This window comes from Neophocaena asiaeorientalis, unplaced genomic scaffold, assembly GCF_003031525.2.
Source record: "Neophocaena asiaeorientalis asiaeorientalis breed wild unplaced genomic scaffold, Neophocaena_asiaeorientalis_V1.1 scaffold369, whole genome shotgun sequence".
NCBI lineage: Eukaryota > Metazoa > Chordata > Mammalia > Artiodactyla > Phocoenidae > Neophocaena > Neophocaena asiaeorientalis.
The window spans coordinates 1,498,533-1,517,530 of NW_020175321.1; the positions used below are offsets into that span (position 1 = coordinate 1,498,533).

At 42.7% G+C, this 18,998-nt stretch overlaps 1 protein-coding gene across 1 annotated transcript in view; it reads right to left on the reverse strand.

Moving 5' to 3' along the window:
* The window catches only part of PGBD5 (piggyBac transposable element derived 5), a 102,786-nt gene extending 95,219 nt beyond the window's left edge, over window positions 1–7,567 (reverse strand). The window contains exons 1-2 of the mRNA XM_024765619.1: window positions 7,494–7,567; window positions 4,935–5,076 (exon numbers count right to left, since the gene is read on the reverse strand). Of these exons, the coding sequence (XP_024621387.1) occupies window positions 4,935–5,076; window positions 7,494–7,567 (216 nt within the window). The remainder of the gene's footprint in view (window positions 1–4,934; window positions 5,077–7,493) is intronic.
* Window positions 7,568–18,998: the final 11,431 nt, after the last annotated feature.

Below are 18,998 nucleotides of genomic sequence, written 5' to 3' on the forward strand. Positions count from 1 at the left end.
AGACCCCTGCAAAGCATCACAAACAACTCTGATCAGTGTTTCCACCTCCTTTTATTCCCAGGGTTTGAAATAAATTTTTTTCCACAAGTGAACATATGAGACATTGAGAGACAAGAAAAATAAAATACAAATTGGAAGTTAGCTTTACACATTCTTAGAAAATGGTATAGTTATGGAGTCAGGGCTGAATCCAAAGCCCTTCCCACAATTTCGTACTTTTGTCTAGTTCCTTTCCCTTCTCCTCTGGAGACATTTTTCCGTTTTTTAGCACACCCACCCCCCACCACCACCAACAACTTGTTCTCCGACCAAAGAAAGAGATCTGATATGAACACCATCCCTAAAACTCATTTGCTTTTAAAGGAGAAACTGCAGTGAGAGGTTAGTGTTTAACACAAGATAGTGAAGCACTTAGAAGTAGAAACTCAGATATGCTAAGAAACGGGGAGAGATGCTTCCTGGAAGAGAGGGGACCTTCTCCACGTTCCTAAATTCACAAACCTATAGGGGATGCTGACACAACTCAAAGTGTAAACTGGCGTTGCAGGGTCAGATGCCGTCTGGATTACTGAACTGATATGGCGTTGTAAACTCGTTGTTAAAGCATCTCTGTCCCTCAGGCTTCTTACAGTGAGAGGGACCAGAAGATGATTCTTACGAGGGTGTCTGTGAAAGGCCAAGCGCCTCCAAAAGCACGTAGCGGACCTGAACCGTCACCTAAGTAGGATGTAAGCTGCGTTCTAATCGCAGGAGGAAGAGAAGAAACACTCATGTCAGGGCTTCCATCGAATTTACTGCAACCTCCCATCACTTCTCTATCTTCATCTGCACTAATCTTTTGTAAGCATTCATGTCCGGATTAATAATGCCTTTGGTCACAATAAGCAACTCAATTATCAGAAAAACTTTAACGTTTCTTCTAATTGCTAAAGCAGAAGAGCTAACAGAATTTAGAAGATTTTCAACAAGGTTTAAACAAAAAGGATTTTCCACTTCGTTCTAATTAGGTCAACACAGATATCACTTTCCCATAACATCCGAAGCAGTTGATATTTTTCCGAGATACCTTTTGACTCTTTTAGAAAGATAAAAACAGAGGTCCATAAAAATGATAATCAACTGTCACGTGTGCCTTCTGAATGCCAGGAAATGTGCTAAGTGGTTTACCTGGAGTATCTAATTTCATCCTCAGGACAAACCCTGTGAGGTCAGTATTCTCATTATTCTCATTTTTTGTTAACAAAATCATGGTTAACCCTTTAATTATTACACTTATATGTAAAATTCCAGTTTATGAGCGCAAAATAAGACATTCTTTAGACGTTCAGCTATATTTAAAGTAGCACATTTTATAACTTTTGCAGGACTTAAAAATGCAGAGAACATCCTAAAATGACAATAAGCTTCCATTAATATTTACATAAAAACGAGAACATAGGGCTTCCCTGGTGGCGCAGTGGTTGAGAGTCCGCCTGCCGAGGTAGGGGACACGGGTTCGTGCCCCAGTCCGGGAAGATCCCACACGCCACGGAGCGGCTGGGCCCGTGAGCCATGGCCGCTGAGCCTGCGCGCCCAGAGACTGTGCTCCGCAACGGGAGAGGCCACCGCAGTGAGAGGCCCGCATACCGCAAAAAAAAAAACAAAAAACGAGAACATAAATTATTGGCAGAGTTGCGAGAAACAGATGTGCTCTTGCAATTTGACTCAGATTTTTAGGAGAGCGGTAAGACACAGAGCAATAGAAAATGAGGTGTATCAACTGTTCCCGTTCTTCAATCAGGTCACCTGACTTTGGAGCAAGTTGCTCAAAGAATTAACTCAGAAGAAGGAAAAAGGAATCTACATCGAGAGGTTCATAGTGCATTATTCATAATGGTCGCAAGCTGGAAACACCCAACGCCGTTCAATAAAGACGATAGACCAGGAGACTTCCCTAGTGGTCCGGTGATTAAGACTCCGCACTCCCACTGCAGGGGGCACGTCCCACGTGCCTTCAGTGCAGCCAAAAAAGACAAAGAAAAACAAAAAAAGACAATAGACCGGACTCTAGTGTTAATACCGAGAAGTGCATGTATGTAATGGGTTTCACATACTGATTGTAAATGTGAATTCGGTACATCAAAAAAGGAAAAAGAAAATAAAGTAGCATATTGTTTCTCTTTTCCTTATAAAATATCAACATAGAGAGCGTTTCTTTGAGTCACAAACAAAATGACTTTTGTTGTATCAGAAAAGACATATTGAATACATACAATGGACTATTATTCAACCATAAAAAGAGGGAAATCTTGCCATTTTCAACAACATGGATGGATCCCGAAGGCACCATGCGAACTGAAATAAGTCAGACAAATACCCCGTGATCTCACTTATATGTGGAATCCTAAAAACCGCCACCACCAACAACAGAAAAACAAACAAAAAAAACCCCAAACAGCAACAACTGAATTCATAGATACAGAGAACAGAGGCAGGGGGGTGGCGGTGGATGAAACAGGTGAAGGAGGAAGGTGGTCAAAAGGTACAAACTTCCAGTTATAAAGTAAATAAGTTCTGGGGATGTGCTGTGCAGTTTGGTGACCATGTTTAATAACACTATATTGTATATTTGAACGTTGCCAAGAGGGTAGATCTTAAAATTTCTTGTGAAAATATTGTAACTATGGATGACAAAACTGACCTTAGAGAGGTGATTTTCCACGGCCATACGAGTAATCTATGAGGGAGTCAGAATTAGAACTCAGACCGTCCAATTCCAGCCTGAATTCTGTTTGACTGTAACCTGCTCCAACCCCACTTCCGTCTGGGGACAAGCTGCAGTACCTAAACCACAGTGGCTGTGCATGAGGGGCGACTGCTGGCTTTGATTTTTTTTTTTTTTTTGCGGTACGCGGGCCTCTCACCGTTGTGGCCTCTCCCGTTGCGGAGCACAGGCTCCAGACGCACAGGCTCAGCGGCCATGGCTCACGGGCCCAGCCGCTCTGCGGCATGTGGGATCTTCCCGGACCGGGGCAGGAACCCGTGTCCCCTGCGTCGGCAGGCAGACTCTCACCCACTGCGCCACCAGGGAAGCCCTGGCTTTGATTATTTATATGCAGGGTGGAAGGGCTGCCTCGTATGTTCTGCTCCTTCCTCTGCCCAGGAAAGTATCCATCCTTCAAACCATCAGTATTAATTGTTGTTCAGAGATGAATTACGCTTCAGGGGTCACACACAGTGTACTATGTCGTCCATATTTCTTTCAGAAAACCTAAATAGCATTCGCTTGGTGACAAGGAGGAATGACGGGGGGCGCGGGGCAGGGGAGGATGTTCAGAAGGGCTCCCGGAGGTATTTCCGGACCAGTAACGATCACTAGCCCTTATGTTACCCTTGGCGTCATTTTGCTGATTCTTGAAATATATCAGTTTGCCCCAAGATCACGGGGCCCCTCATAATAATCAAAAGCTGTCAGGGTGGGTCAACGTGTTACCCCATATGCTGTGATTCTGCAGTTTGAATGTATTTCTCGGGCCCTTTCCTGAACATGCTGTTATAAGGGGAACAGTGACAGGTGGGCAGACATGTGACAAGGGACGTTATCAGGTGGGAGGGCGCCTGGGACACTGGCAGGAAGGAGAAGCCCGTGCTCCCTGCTGACCTGAGCATTTCCCAGGAATGCCCGCACCCTCTGCGGCTGAGACCTCTGCTCTCAGTCTCCTGCCCAGCCAGGGCCAACAGGGCTCTTGCTAAGGGCCCTTTGTTTGACCCAAGAAGAGATACCGATCGAGACTTCTCCTCCCTTCATCTTCTGGCTTTGTCTCCCTGGCCAGAGACTTGGCCGAAGCACCCACTTGGGCTTCTAGGCTGAGGCAAGAGGCCACATACGGAGCGAATAACGTCAGGCAAGTGTTGGACTGCACCGAACCTTGACTGTAACACCTGAAAGGTGGGGAATGTGTGAGGACTAATTAAGACAATGTTGAATTGTTATCATGGAATTGAGGAAAGTCTCTCGAATGCTGTGCATTCCGTCTTACCCAAATAGTGTGCAAATCATATTGAATTTTATATGTGTAGATATAGAAATGTGTGTATATGTAAATTAACACATAAATACATTTAATACGTGTATTTATATTTAGCTTGAGCTGCAGAACTACCCTCCTGGGCAGTGGAAGAAGGGCAGGTTTTTGCGGTGATTCACCAAATGGTCCGACCCAACAGAAAGGCCAGCCTTGCACCACGTTATAGGGGAAAGCCTGGGGATTGGGAGGGGACCGAAAATACTGAGTAAAGAGAGTCAATCAGTCCTGAAAAAACACCAACCCACCACAGCAGTAAAGCATTGGACATATTTCTTTAGTTTCAACTCCAGTGTCCAAAGCCTGAAGGTCCTTGGGGAAGGGCAATGGAGAGAGAGGCAGGGTGGACTTCACGGTGGGCAACACTTGGAGTTGCACAGGGCCCCGCCTCCAAAAGGCCCCCCTCCCAGAACCCCCCCCCCCCAGAAGGGCCCACCTCCAAAAGGCTCCAGCCCCAGAAGGGCCTGCCCCCAGATAGGCCCCACCCTCGGAAGGGCACCACACTAGATTTAATGCTCAGCTGTCCCTTGAAGTTCTTAGTAATTTTATTTTATTTTATTTTATTTATTTATTTGCAGTACGAGGGCCTCTCACTGCTGTGGCCTTTCCCGTTGCGGAGCACAGGCTCCGGATGCACAGGCTCAGCGGCCGTGGCTCACGGGCCCAGCTGCTTCACGGCATGTGGGATCTTTCCAGACCGGGGCACGAACCCGCGTCCCCCGCATCGGCAGGCGGACTCTCAAACTGCGCCACCAGGGAAGCCCAGTAATTTTAGTTTTGAACTTGTGTTTTGTGAGTGAAGTGGATGGGACAACGGAGCACATATGTGAGCAGAGGAGACGGCCTATGTGCATGTCCATGGTTTCTTACCTTCTCATTAGCATAGAGCGGTCGCCCTGCCTGTGAGCACAGCATTGAAGTGGACATGCTATGCTCATTGACGCTCAGAGTGAGTACAGGGTAAGCACTCACGTCGGTGACCACGCACCCTTTCCCTGCAAACCAGAGCTTGCTTTAAACACAGAAAGAAGGCAACAGCCTTTTGCGAACAACCAAGCACCTTTCTCACTCACGTTATTTCTCTGTTAACCGACCACTAAAGCTGAAAATAGTGACATAGAAGGAAAGGGACAGAAAAGCAGCCTCCTGTTTCTGAACTGTTCAGCTGGTCAGTACAACGATGGGAAGGAGGGTTGGTAACAGATGTGTGTGTCAAGTGGAATGAGCTAGGCTTGTGCAGGATTTCCACTGTTCTGGCGAGAACAAGATACTTGTGTGCCTACCAGCTGTGAAATAGGAACTGTGAGTCCCCGTACAAATTATTCACAACTGGCATTGTCCAACATAAAGATGAATGGTAAAATTCGTGCGAATAATTATTTACTTATATCGACATTAAATAGCATCCACAACAAGGAGAGACCATGGAGGACAGGAGCCTTCTGTTTTACTACCTTTAACAATGCTTTGTTCAAGCTTTTGAGCAAAGACCCCAACATTTTCATGTTGCACTGGGCCTGCAAATTATGTAGCGAGCCCTGGGAACACCTGTGCAGTGTCTGGAAGACCCAGTGGGGTAAATGTCATGAACCTCCTGCCCTGACACAGCAGCATAACACAAGCTCCCCCAAACTGAAGCAAAACTTTAGGGTAGGGCTTCCCTGGTGGCGCAGTGGTTGAGAGTCCGCCTGCCGATGCGGGGGACGCGGGTTCGTGCCCCGGTCTGGGAAGATCCCCCATGCTGCAGAGCGGCTGGGCCCGTGAGCCATGGCCGCTGAGCCTGCGCGTCCAGAGCCTGTGCTCTGCAACGGGAGAGGCCACAGTGGTGAGAGGCCCATGTACCGCAAAAAACAAACAAACAAACAAACTTTAGGGTAAAAAGGGGGGCTCCTCAAATTGAAAGAGACCATTTCTGAAACACAGCTGTATTCGTTTGCTCTGGCTGCCATAACAAAGTACCACAGACTGGATGGCTTAGACATTTACTTTCTCACAGCTCTGGAGGCTGGAAGTCCAAGATCAAGGTGTCAGCAGGGTTGATTTCTTCTGAGGTGCTCTCCTCCTTGGGTCCATGGCCATCCTCTCCCTGTGTCATCAAATGGCTGTCCTTTGGACTGTATCGTCTGTGTCCAAATCTCCTTATCATATTGGATCAGGGCCCACCCTAATGACTCCAGTTTACATTAATCACCTCTATAAAGGCCCTCTCCAACTACCGTCACATTTTGAGTTCCTGGGGGTTAAGGCTTCAACGTATGAAGTTGGGGGGACACAACTGAGCCCATGACAACCGGCAAAACTGGATTCAATAAAGAAATGTACACATTTAAAAATAAGTAAAATCGTATTTTTTGTGCCCCTTAGTTGATAGACTGAGATGTATTTGCAGCCTTGCAGTGAAACATTCTTTGGAATGAACAATAGAGCTTCCATGTAATTCCACACATCTGCTGTCAAAACAGACCCCGAGGCTTCCTAATTTGGGATTTGGCCACTCTCTGTTCAGTGGAAACAGAGACTTGGGGCTTTTCTTTTGTTCTAGCAGAAAATCAGCAGGAAGAGGAATTAAGCACTTAGACATCTCGGTGGTGTCTGTTTTTAATCATACTCTATTCAGCCATTGAAACCTAATTAAGCTCTTGGCTTCATAGAGGAGGGATGATGTTAGTTATATGTCATTGGCCACAATGTGCCTTTTTAACATTATGGTTACTATTTGTGTTATTTTTAGGAATAAGAGACAAGCTTTATCTTAGCTCAGGTTGCTATAACAAAAATTACTGTAGATTGAGTAAGTTAAACAACAGACATCCATTTCTCACAATTCTGGAGGCTGGGAAGTCCAAGATCAAGGTACCAGCCAATTTCACGTCTGTCTGATGGCCCGCTTCCTGGTTCATAATGCCCATCTTCTCACTATACCCTCACGTGGTGGAAGGGGTGAGGGATCTCTCTAGGGTCTCTTTTACGAAGGCACTAATCCTTTTCAGGCAGGCCCTACCCTCGTGGTACAAGCACCTCCCAAAGGCCCCACCTCCCAACACCATCACCTTGGGCATTAAGTTTCAACATAGGAATTCTGGCGGGGACACAGGCATTCAATCTATAGCAGGATTCACTGAGCATCTTCTGTGTCTAAGGCACTAGTAAATGGCAAAATTAACCATTCCCCCACCGCCTTTGAAGAGCGAGCCATTCTCCACTTTGTCTTCCTTGAGAGCTTTTTTCCAGGGGGAATCCTGAAAAATTCAAAAAGGATTCAGAAGAAACCCACTGACAGCTGGCTGAACCGTTCTTCCTAGTAGAGCAGAATTTATCCTAAAACAGGTTCATCTTGGATATCCAGGCAAAGAGACTTTGCTTTAAAGTCGTCTCAAACTATGTTTTGTTATTATGGATAATAATAACTGTAATAGCAACACGACGCACCAGGTATTGCTGTGCACCTGGGCCGCTCTCTCAGCGCCCTCACCGTAGCCCGCCGACAGTGGCGCTGTCCTCATCGCCAGATTAAGGATGAGTACTAAGTCCTGGCAGAAGTCCCACGACTCTCCCCGAATCACGTCACTACCAAGGAGACGACTGGCTCTGCACCCACTTTGATTCCAGAGCCTGTGTTGGCACACATGGGCTACACTAGCTGTTCAGGCCATGGGGCTGCTGACAGGGGCAGAGGGGAGACAGCAAACTCCTGGGGCCACCCTTTTCCCCACACCCTGGCCGTGACTGCCTGAGTTGGGGGTGAGGTCTGGATGCAGAAAGGGGTGTATTTCAGAGAGCAGATGTGGCGGCAAAGGGGCTCACAGAATGGACACAGGGAACCAGGACTGGGGAAAACGTCTATAGACTGCGTCTATAGAGCAGAGGTCTCCAAACGGTCGTGACTGCGCACCTTTCGTTCTCAAAAAAAGGTGGTTTTTTTTGAGAACATACCAGCAATGTAAGCATATTTATTTGTGTATGCATACTTATTTACAAACTATAAACTTATGCTGCTGTACTAAATTACTATGTGCCTTATAAATGGTATACAAAAGATAAACACTTAAAAGGATGACGTGGAAAATTAAATACAAATTAAACTTCTAATATTTTCTTCCTGCTCCATACTAGACTATCTTTCAAACATCACTTGGGAGAACACTTTTCAAAAGAGAGGTAGGGCACTTCGATTTTTACCATTAAATCCCAGGACTAATATGGAAAGTGGGAAAAGAGCTTGCTTTTTAAAGAAACACACTGACAGTGAATAAAGAGGGAAGCCAGTCCGTTCCTGGCCTGCCTGTCCGTGATGCGGCATTCATCCGAGTCTCGAAGCTGCAGCTCTAGGACAAGCCCTCTCCTCCCTGACTCGCCAACTCAAAGCTTTAAAAACATATTTCACTTAAAATCAATATCATCACAAAATTCTTTTAGCTGTTAGTGCTCCCAATATCAAAGTCAATGTTTGCGGCCTCCTTCCAACAAAACGAAACTGACAAACCAACCTTTGGGGAGATCACATTACTTTCTTGGGAGGAGGAAGCAGAAACATAGCACATGACAACGAGTTTAGCAGAGAGCTGATCACCCCCAAAGGGCTGACGGTACAGAGGAAAAGAGAGAGATGTAGCATCAGAACTGACCAGGTTGTAGAATCTGACCCAGCAACTTCCCATGGAGAGGAGAGCCCTGTGAGGGCCCTGGAGCCCCGGGGACTGGGCAGCCATTCCCCCCTCCCCCGGGGGGAGAAGAAGACAAAAGGGATTTACTCTCCAGTAACCATAGCAATGAGTGGATGCGGTAGGTTAGGTAGATGTCTGGATACCTGAAAAAGTCAGGGAGGTCCCTGTCCTGCCATCTCGTCAGCATTATGCGCAAGGCTCCCTTTTAATGGGATGCCGAGTGAGTTGATGGACGAATCTGACCACTGGCTGCGTGTAAAATGGTTCAGGTCGTGTGTGCCAGCGGCTCCCACCACCGAGGGGATGCCCTTAACATTACAGATATCTTTAGTATTTTGAAAATGTTAAAATATTAAGTTTTGACTCTAAAGATGGGCAATTCATTGCTTATTATGACAATTTTTTGGTAGAGGGCATAAAACCTTCATTTCTTATTAAAATCAGTATGTTACTGATTTTCTGAAAGATGGAAACAAAGTGTCCCCTTCCAGCTGGGTCCGTACACAGGCATATCATACCTATTGGCCTTGCAATAGAGCCTAGCGTTTGCAAAACATGGGCGCTTCTCAATACAAAGACTTTTGCTGATGTTCATATAGAAGACATTCCCAAACCTGGTCCAGGTTGCAGATGAAACCTTCACTATTATTGACAGGGCAAAGAAAAAAGGTTTCCTACAGGCAGTCCATGGTTATGGAAGAAATTAACCCTGCAATTTGTGACTGATTTCAAAGGCTCTAAAGAGGTGGTGGGTGCCCAGGCAGAGCTGTAACTCTTCCAGAGGCAGCAGGCATGAGAGAGATGTCAGGAAGCTCCTAAAAATCTCCTGCTGCGGGATTACTGACCACTGAGCTTGAGGAAGACCATGGCAAAGACCTGGAAAAGCATCAGACCAAGCCCCTGGACGCTGCCGGTTTAAAAATTCCATGAGTGCCGCTATCCCTGTTCTTAACATGAGGCCAGAGGATGGAAAGCCTTGCTTGAAAAATGGCCTCATGCCTCTTTAACACCCTACAAAGAAATGGATACACATAAGTGCTGACAGTATAAGCAGAGCTCCACTAGCAATTTTTTCTCTATATAGTGTCACCCACCTCCTCTGAAGATTTATCAGCATCCAGGAACATCTCCAGCAGCAGCTTCTCGAGTTTTGTCAGCTCCAGGCGTCCACCTCACTTGGTGAGCTGCGCTGCAGGAAATTGCCCTAGTATACTGTAAGCATTTTCTCTAGTAGATCCACTTATCGCTGTTTGTAATTTGCTGTGCTATACTACAAATGCAAAATTGCATGCAAACCTACAGGAATACAGAGCAAGTGTTGGTTAACACCACGTTCATTGTGGGGTGATCAGGAAGCAGTGTTCAAAGCATTTATATGGCTGCTTTGTGTGTTTGCCACTTACATGAAAGCATTCCACTGTGTTTTAGTTGTCTTAGTAAGTTGGTTATGGAGTTTCTGTTGATGTATAATGTATAGTAAATTTTCCCGTTGAAAATAACGGGGAACAGATTACTTTTTGCTGTTGTTGTTCAGAACATTTGAGTGTCAAGAATGGATTAACTATTGTCAAGTGGGAGATGGTTCTGCTTTCATTATGAAATAAAAACAAGTTGGTAAAGGAAAGATCTTTTTGCCCAAACAATTTCTCAGATAAACTGCTCTAGGCAAAGAGCTGCTTTTCTGATTCCTTTACTGACTGTGGCTATCTTCAAGTGAAAAATGATACACCATTAATGTTAGATACTGGCTAAATTTAATCTTTGAATTCGATTCGTTGTTCATATCTTCTGGAATTGTCTGCTAAAAACAGAATGCTATTTTGAGTTCCCAGTTTAAATCTGTAAGTATTTTTATTGTGACACAAATCATTTTTAATAGCTAATATTCATTTATCATTCATAAGCCACAAAGTATTACATAGAAATAAGTTAGAAGTTACTACAAAATGGTCCACTAATTGTACTATAGCGGTTACTTTCAATGACATGGAAATTTTGTTGGTATCATAAATTGCCTACTTGTTACATATATTATTACTTTAAATTACATTTACTTATTACTTTAAAATGTTATTACGTATTACCTTAAAATTTTATAAATTGTAAGTTAAAATACTACCAAACACTTACAAAGACTGAATCTAGTAAAAAATAATTTGAGCCAGGCCTACAGCTTTGCTGCAAATGTACATGGAAAACACAGTGGATTAAAGGAGGATACTTCAAGCATATTCTGGGACATTCCCTTCTTCTGTACGTTATTAATTTTTATTTCGAAACGATACAAAAACTCAGATAATGAGGAACATTTTCCCTAAACCATTTGAGAGTTCGTTGATACTCTTGATGTATCATCACTCCTGAATACTTCAGTGTGTATTTCCTACAGATGAGAATGTTCTCCTCCACAGCTACCACACAAGCATCAAAATGAGAAGATTCGCCTGGGTACAGCACTACCGTTTCATGCACAGAGCCCATGTGCATTCCGTCACCTGTCCTGATAACCACGACGGGATGCAGGGAGCTGTCATTCTCCATCTCCTTCAGGCCGCAGCAGCCCTTGGTCATTCCTTCACTTTCAGGACCTTGACACTTCTGAAGACTACAGGCCAGTTATGTTCTAGAATGTTCCTCAGTTTGGGTTTGTCTGATGTTTCCTCAACATTCGATCCAGGTTATGTGTCTTTGGCAGGAATAACACAGTAGTGCTGCTGTGCTTTTCTCCCTGCATCCTAGGACATGGTATAGGATTTTGATTTGCCCCGTTGCTGGTAGAGTGTGCCAGTCTTCACTGCAAAGTTACATTTTTCCCTTTTGGAATTCAGAGTTATCTTGTAGAGTGGTATTTCAACATGATGTAAGTATCCCATTCCTCTTTAAGCATTTAATTTATTATTTATTTTTTGTACTTGTATGGAGGCACGTTTTCCAATTTGTTGAATGGAGTACAATCTGTTACCACCATTATTTATCTTGATGTTCGCGTTGTCCCCAATCTGACCAGTAGAGGGGGTCCTTCACGCTGACTTTGGGTTGCTTTCGACATGTCCCATCATTCTTTGAGCACTTCAGCGCAGCAAGGTGTTCCAGGTTTGTACTTTCCCTGCCCAGCCCTAGAATCAGTTAACTTCTCCCGGCACCTTTAAGTGGAGAAAGCAATTTAGAAGCCAAGATCTGCACCCTCGGTGTGCTCATCGCTACTGAGATGGCATGGTTTCCAAGCAATTTATAGAACAGTGCTACATATACGTATGCATATAAATATGCCTGTGTACACATGTATGCATACATGTGTGTTTTGGAGCAAACATAAACACATTTCCATTTGTGTTTACTTCTATCTATCTATATATTTTGGACTTGCGTTCCTACAGTTCTTTCAATCCCAATTCAATACACAGGTTTAATTCTAGTTCTTTTCCCCTTTGCATATTTGTAACTACCTTCGCCAAATGTAAGAAACCTGGGTCCCATTATCCTTAATAAACTAACATGGTTTGATCAGTTCCCCTGTTCATAACTAGTCTTGCATCTTCCCTGCACGATGTCCTCCTCACCTCACGCTGGCTCAGCTTCTCGGGGCTGCACTGCCCCCCACTCACGTGGACACCCTCCTCGGCCTGCTCAGACTCCGATGGCCAGCCTGGCTTCCCTCCACGGGGACTCCTTCTTCTCCCTGTGCATTGGGCTGCTACCCCAAACCACCCCGTGTGGGTCAGAGGCCCCACGCCAGGCTGCCCCACGGAGGGAAGCTCTTTTCACTCTGTTTGGACTGTGATACTTCACCTGAACATTCTTTAAACCTAGCAGGAAATGCACATTTACCAAACATAAATTTGAAATATTGTTGGACACGTGGTGGGAAAGTTGAGCTGATGCCTTCATGCCATGAAAAGTCAGCTAGAAGCTGTATATAATTTTGTGTTAGAAATTCTCAATGTCCAATAAAGACATAAATTCTGGATTTCAGCCAAAGGTGTACTTTTAAAAAATCTACTTTTAAATGTATTTGTTCAGGACTAATTTGGCATGGTGTTTGAAGAAAAATTAGTATAATTAGCAAAGAGTTATAGGAACTAAAATTCCATGTACATAATAATCCCAAAAGCATTGCAGGGATTTAGAAATATTTTGAAGAAAAAGAGGCAGTATTTGTATTTTATTTTTTTTTATTGAAGTATAGTTGATTTACAATGTTGTGTTTCTGGTGTACAGCAAAGTGATTCATGTATATATATACACACACACATACACACATATATCTTTTCCATTACATATGTATAGATATATATATCATATATATACATCATTTCCATTCCATATTCTTTTCCATTATGCTTTATTACAAGATATTGTATATAGTCCCCTGTGCTATATTGTATAGTGGCGTGTATCTGATAATCCCAAACTCCTAATTTATCCCTCAACCCCCTTTCCCCTCTGGTAACCATGGTTTGTTTTTTATGTCTGTGAGTCTGTTTCTATTCCATAAATAAATTCATTTGTGTCATATTTTAGATTCCATATATAAGTGATATCATATGGTATTTGTCTTTGACTTACCTTACTTAATATGATAATCTCTAGGTCCATCCATGTTGCTATAAATGGCATTATGTCATTCTTTTTGATGGCTAAGTAATATCCCACTGTACTGATGTACCACATCTTCTTTATCCATTCATCTGTCCATGGACATTTAGGTTGCCTCCATGTCTTGGCTATCGTAAATAGTGCTGCTATGAACATGTATCTTTTTGAATTATAGTTTTATAGTTTTGTATGGATACATGCCCAGGAGTGGGATTGCTGGATCATATGGCAACTCTACTTTTAGTTTTTTGAGAAAACTCCATATTGTTTTCCATAGGGGCTGCACCAATTTACATTCCCACCAACAGTGTAGGAGGGTTCACTTTTCTCCACACCCTCTCCAGCATTTATTGTTTGTAGACTTTTTGATACAAACAAAAAGTGTTCTGACTGGTGTGAGGTGGTACCTCATTGTAGTTTTGATTTGCATTTCTCTAATAATTAGTGATGTTGAGCATTTATTTCATGTGCCTGTTGGCCACCTGTGTATCTTCTTTGGAGAAATGTCTGTTTAGGGTTTCCGTCCATTTTTTGATATTTTTGTTGTTGTTGTTATTGAGATGTATGAGCTGTTTGTATATTTTGGAAATTAATCCCTTGTCAGTTGCATCATTTGCAAATATTTTCTCCCAGTCCTTAAGTTGTCTTTTAGTTTTGCTTATGGTTTCCTTTGCTGTGCAAAAGTTTATACGTTTGATTAGGTACTATTTGTTTATTTTTGCTTTAAGTCTTTAAGCCATTTTGGGTCTATTTTTGTGCATAGTGTGAGGGTATAATCTAACTTCATTGATTTACATGTGGCTGTCCAACTTTCCCGGCACCACGTGCTGAAGAGACTGCCTCTTCTCCATTGTATATTCTTGCCTCCTTTGTCGCAGATTCATTGTCCATAGGTGTGTGGGTTTATTTCTGAGCTCTCTATTCTGTTCCATTGATCCATATGTCTGTTTTTGTGCCAATACCACACTGTTTTGATTACTGTAGCTTTGTAGTATTGTCTGAAGTCTGGGAGGGCTGTGCCTCCAGCTTTGTTCTTTTCCCTCATGATTGCTTTGGCACTTCTGGGTCTTTTATGGTTCTACATAAATTTTACGATTATTTGTTCTAGTTCTGTGAAAAATGTCACGGGTAATTTGAAAGGGATAGCATTAAATTTCTAGAACTGCTTTGGATAGTATGCTCATTTTAACAATATTAATTCTTCCAGTCCAAGAGCATGAGATGATTCTTTGAATCATTTTCAATTTCCTTTATCGATGTTTTATGGTTCTCAGCATAAGGAGGTTTTCACCTCCCTGATCAGGTTTATTCCTAAGTATTTCTTTTGGATGTGATTTTAAGAGAGATTGTTTTTTTTTACTTTCCCTTTCTGATATTTCATTGTCAGTATAAAGGAATGCAACTGATTTCTGAATGTTAATCTTGTATCCTGCTACCTTGCTGAATTCATTTATCAGTTCTAGTAGTTTTTATATGGAGTCTTTAGAGTTTTCTATATATATTATTATGTCATCTGCATATAATACAATTTTACCTCAGAGAGGTAGCATTCATAAAATATATATTATTGATACTAAACAACTTGCAGATCTCCTACACTGATGCAAGAAATATTAGAAAAGGTATAGTGAAAACCCATTTCATCTCCAAATCCTATGATCATCCCAACTATAATCCAAAATTAATTTGAAAGTAAAATTCTTTTTTTCTATATTTGTTACAACAGTACCATCTTTCAAAGATAAGTTTATGATACTGAGTATCACGACCTACTCAGCAGTTTAGATGCCATGTATTTGAGAAATAGAAATAGATTGGATATATACAAACAACGTGATATTGATGAATATCAACAAAAGAAGAGCTAAAACCTCAGGTTACTTTCTAAAATCTAGTATGGCATCCGTTAGTATATTTCAATATTTTCGCAGCAACAGCTGATCAGATGCCTTTCTGCATACTTATGTAGGTTTCAGGATATATTTAACTGTGCCAGTATGGTTTCTCAGAATTAAAACTTACTTTAAAAGACTCAAAGCCTAAAATGTCACAAGATAGGCAGGCAAATCTTGCAACTATTTCTCCAGGACACAAGGTATTGGGACAAGTAAATGTCACCATGAAAGCAAGATATTGAGCGTAATCATTCTATGGTCCGGTGACCTTGAATTTCTAATCAACTGTGATTAAGTTTTCCATCTTCAATAATTTTATATGCAATAATTGAATTTATAAAATCTATATAGGTTGACATTATTTTGATAATTATTATTACTGAGAAACAACTAATTTAGGAATTATAGGTCTTTACCTATGAAAGAAGCTCTCTTCTAATTTACTAAGAGGTGTCACGGGAGCCCACACCAGCCTTGTGTCCTGGGTGACCCCCAGCTCTGGTTATTGTGATCTCTGCAGGAGAGAGGGAGCCTCCACTTCACCTCTTACTACTTTTAGGTCAGGAGGCGGCTGTATTTTTGACCCCCTAGTTTCAGTGTTCCTCAGTTTCGAGAGGTTTCCCTCACCCACCTTAGCCTAGAAAATCACTGCTTAACCTGTGGGTTATGGATTTTATGTGCTTCACGTACGGTCCTCCAAGACTTGTAGGCCAGTTTGCAGGCCCGGTCTCTGCTCCCAGACCACCCTATTCTTAGCTAGCAACTACAGGAGAACATTCTCTAAATGTGCTACAGGTCAGGGCTTCGGCCCCTCCGGCTTTGGTATTTCTACAGAGGGTTACCCAGTTATATGTGGATTTCAGAAATGGGACGTACTTTTACTAACACATCACTCATTGTTGATATGAAATTCCAAATTAGCTAGGCTTCCTCTTGTTTTGTTGTTGGTGTTTGCTAAATCTGGTGACTGTATTCTCCAAGGCCGAGAATAGTGTACGCGTGGCAGGGAGGTTCTGGAGATTCTTGGGAAACTTGCTAGGTTCTGAGAGAGCCTGACTGAAAGATGGACAAGCATATACGGAAATAATAAGGCGGCTGTTCCCCAACTCCTTGCAACAGTCGACCTCCTTTAGACGAAACCCCTTTTAAATTAGTTTGGAAAGATGCCGCTCGTTTTCCTCAGGCCTGAGCTGCTACATGTGAAAAATCAGGGCGTTTGGACTCTGAATCCTTGAGGATTTATGAAAGCTATGGACCTCTCTCCAAAAACATGCACATAACAAAGGTACAGTTTCAGAGGGCCACGCCCCCTGCTTGAAGGCCTTCCTTGGCCCCCGGTCAGGGCTCCAGAGACCATCTGGATCATCTGACCTCTATGGACCTTCCAGCCATGAGGTCGTCATTCTGTGGCTCTCATCGTACTTAAGGAATAAGAAACCGATGTGCAAAAGCAGAAAACCATGAAGCTCCTTGCTGATACCATCTTGGAATATTTTTGTCAGACGACGTCAAAGGTTTTACTAATGTTGACCTATTAGTTCCTGCATCTCTGCCCACCTGATAGGTCAAAAGTGGTTCTGTGTGTGCTGTTTATATGAGGAAACAGAGTCAGCGGAGGAAAGGACTTCTCAGGACTTGAGAAGAACTCTCTAAGCATCATATCCTACTGGACCCCTGTTTCCATCTCTTTTGAATGGAGATGAGACCTAAGGAAAGGCGAGATTCCCTGATATAGTGGACTCAGAAGTGTCTGGGCAAAACTTCCTGGGAGACAACCTGGCCGAGACATCCAACATGATAGTGAAGCTGGAAGAAAATACTGCCTGGTGACTCTCAGTGGGAGAGAGCAAGGTTGTATGAAGTTAGTTGCTGATTGTTGAGCACTTGCTCTAAAGGCAGTGTGCCAGGAGCTAGCTTCATTTCTTCATTCAACCCTCAGGACAACCTATCATCACCCCCATTTGATGGAAGAGGAAACTAAGGCTTAGAAAGAAAACCTTTTTCAAGGCCATGGAGGCTTCATGACATTCACCTTAATCCATACAATACCCCACGTGGTACTGATGGGGTGGAGAGAAAGTAGGGTCCCACATCTCTATTCTTTAATTCCAGTAAGATCCCGTAATGCCAGACCACCAGGAAAACCTGCAGGCAGAAGGCAGATCTGGGGACCCAGACTAGTGGTTCCTGCAGGACAGGGGGCTCGATCTCACGGCCTGAGGTAGAGCTGCCATCCCGCTGACCTGGCTGTGTCACAATGCCCCTCGGGGAAGTGATTAAGGGAACCACATCAAAGACATGACAATCACCCAGGATCCCTGGAGCAAACTCAGCTCCCACTTCAGAGTGACGGAAATCATTACACAGGTCAATAATGCAAAATCAACCAAAAATTACTTTCATTTTCTACGGTAGTAAAATGATAACACCAACCAAACTCAAATTCAAGACATTTGCCTTGAGAATAAAGATGACAGTTTTTAAAGGCTTTTGTCAATGAGCAGCTTCTATCATTCACCGCTTAAAAAAAAAAGAAAAAGATCTGAAGTTTAGGGAACAGGCTCCAGAAATGACTTTTAACCTTGCCATTATCTAAATCGATTCCATTTGACCCAGTTTGCCTTTGTGTCAAGGTCAAAAGCACTTGTGGTCTTATGGACTGAATTTTTCCAGCTCTAAAGAACAGAGCGACGTTCAGAAAATTGCCAGCGGGAATAAAAAAAGGTAACCAAAACCTTGCATTAGTTGGACCAAAGCAATCGGGATGAAGCATTGTCTTTTATTTTTCACAGCAAGATGGAGAATTAACGTTTTTGGAACAATTATTTCGTGCCAGAAGCTAAGATGCTGAGCACATCATGTACCTTATCTTATTTAATCCTGACAGAAATTTTGTCGGGCAAGCATTATACTCTTTGTATTACATATGAGTAAACAGAGGCTAAGAGATTTTCCAGCCAGTAGATGGGATTCAATTTCACTAGGTCCAACTGCTTCCCGAGAGAAAAGAACAATTCTTCAACTCTTTTTGGCTAATATTTGAAAAATAAGTTTTAAAAAATTGAGGTGTATTCTATATACCATAAGATGCGCATATGCATCTAAGTGATCCATCTGATAAGTTTTCACAGTTGTTTCTGTTCCTGTGACCACTACCCAAAGCCAGGTTGAGAATAAATACCTCCATAACCCGAGGAAGCTCCCTGTGGCTTCAGCCAGTCAGTGCCAGTGCACCCCAGGTGAGCGCTGCTCCGATATTTGTCACCAGAGGCTAGCTTTGCCTGTTCTTTAAAGTCATATAAAATGAAATAATATATTCCATTATTTTCTTGTGTCTGGCTTCTTTCACACAACATAAGCTTTTGAGATTCATACATACTGCTTTTTGTATTAGTAGTTTGTTCATTTTCGTTGCTGAGTACTATTCCGTTTAAGGGAGATACCATAATTACTTCTCTATTCTCCTGTTGATGGACATTTGGGTTGTTTCCAGTTTTTAAATGTTAGGAATAAGGTTGTTATGAACACTTGTACAGGACATTTTTGGGGGCGGGGGAGGCATATATTTTCATTTCTTTTAAGTAAATTCCTAAGAGTGGAATTGCTGAGTCATAGGATAGAGGCTTATTTAACTTTTTAAAAAACTACCAACACATCTCCAAGGTGTTATATTCTTGGATAAATATTAAGGCTTATTCAACAAATATTTATCAAGGGCTAATAAATAGAACAAAAATCTCTGCTGTGAGGGACAGCTAGTTGGGGAAGACACAATAAAC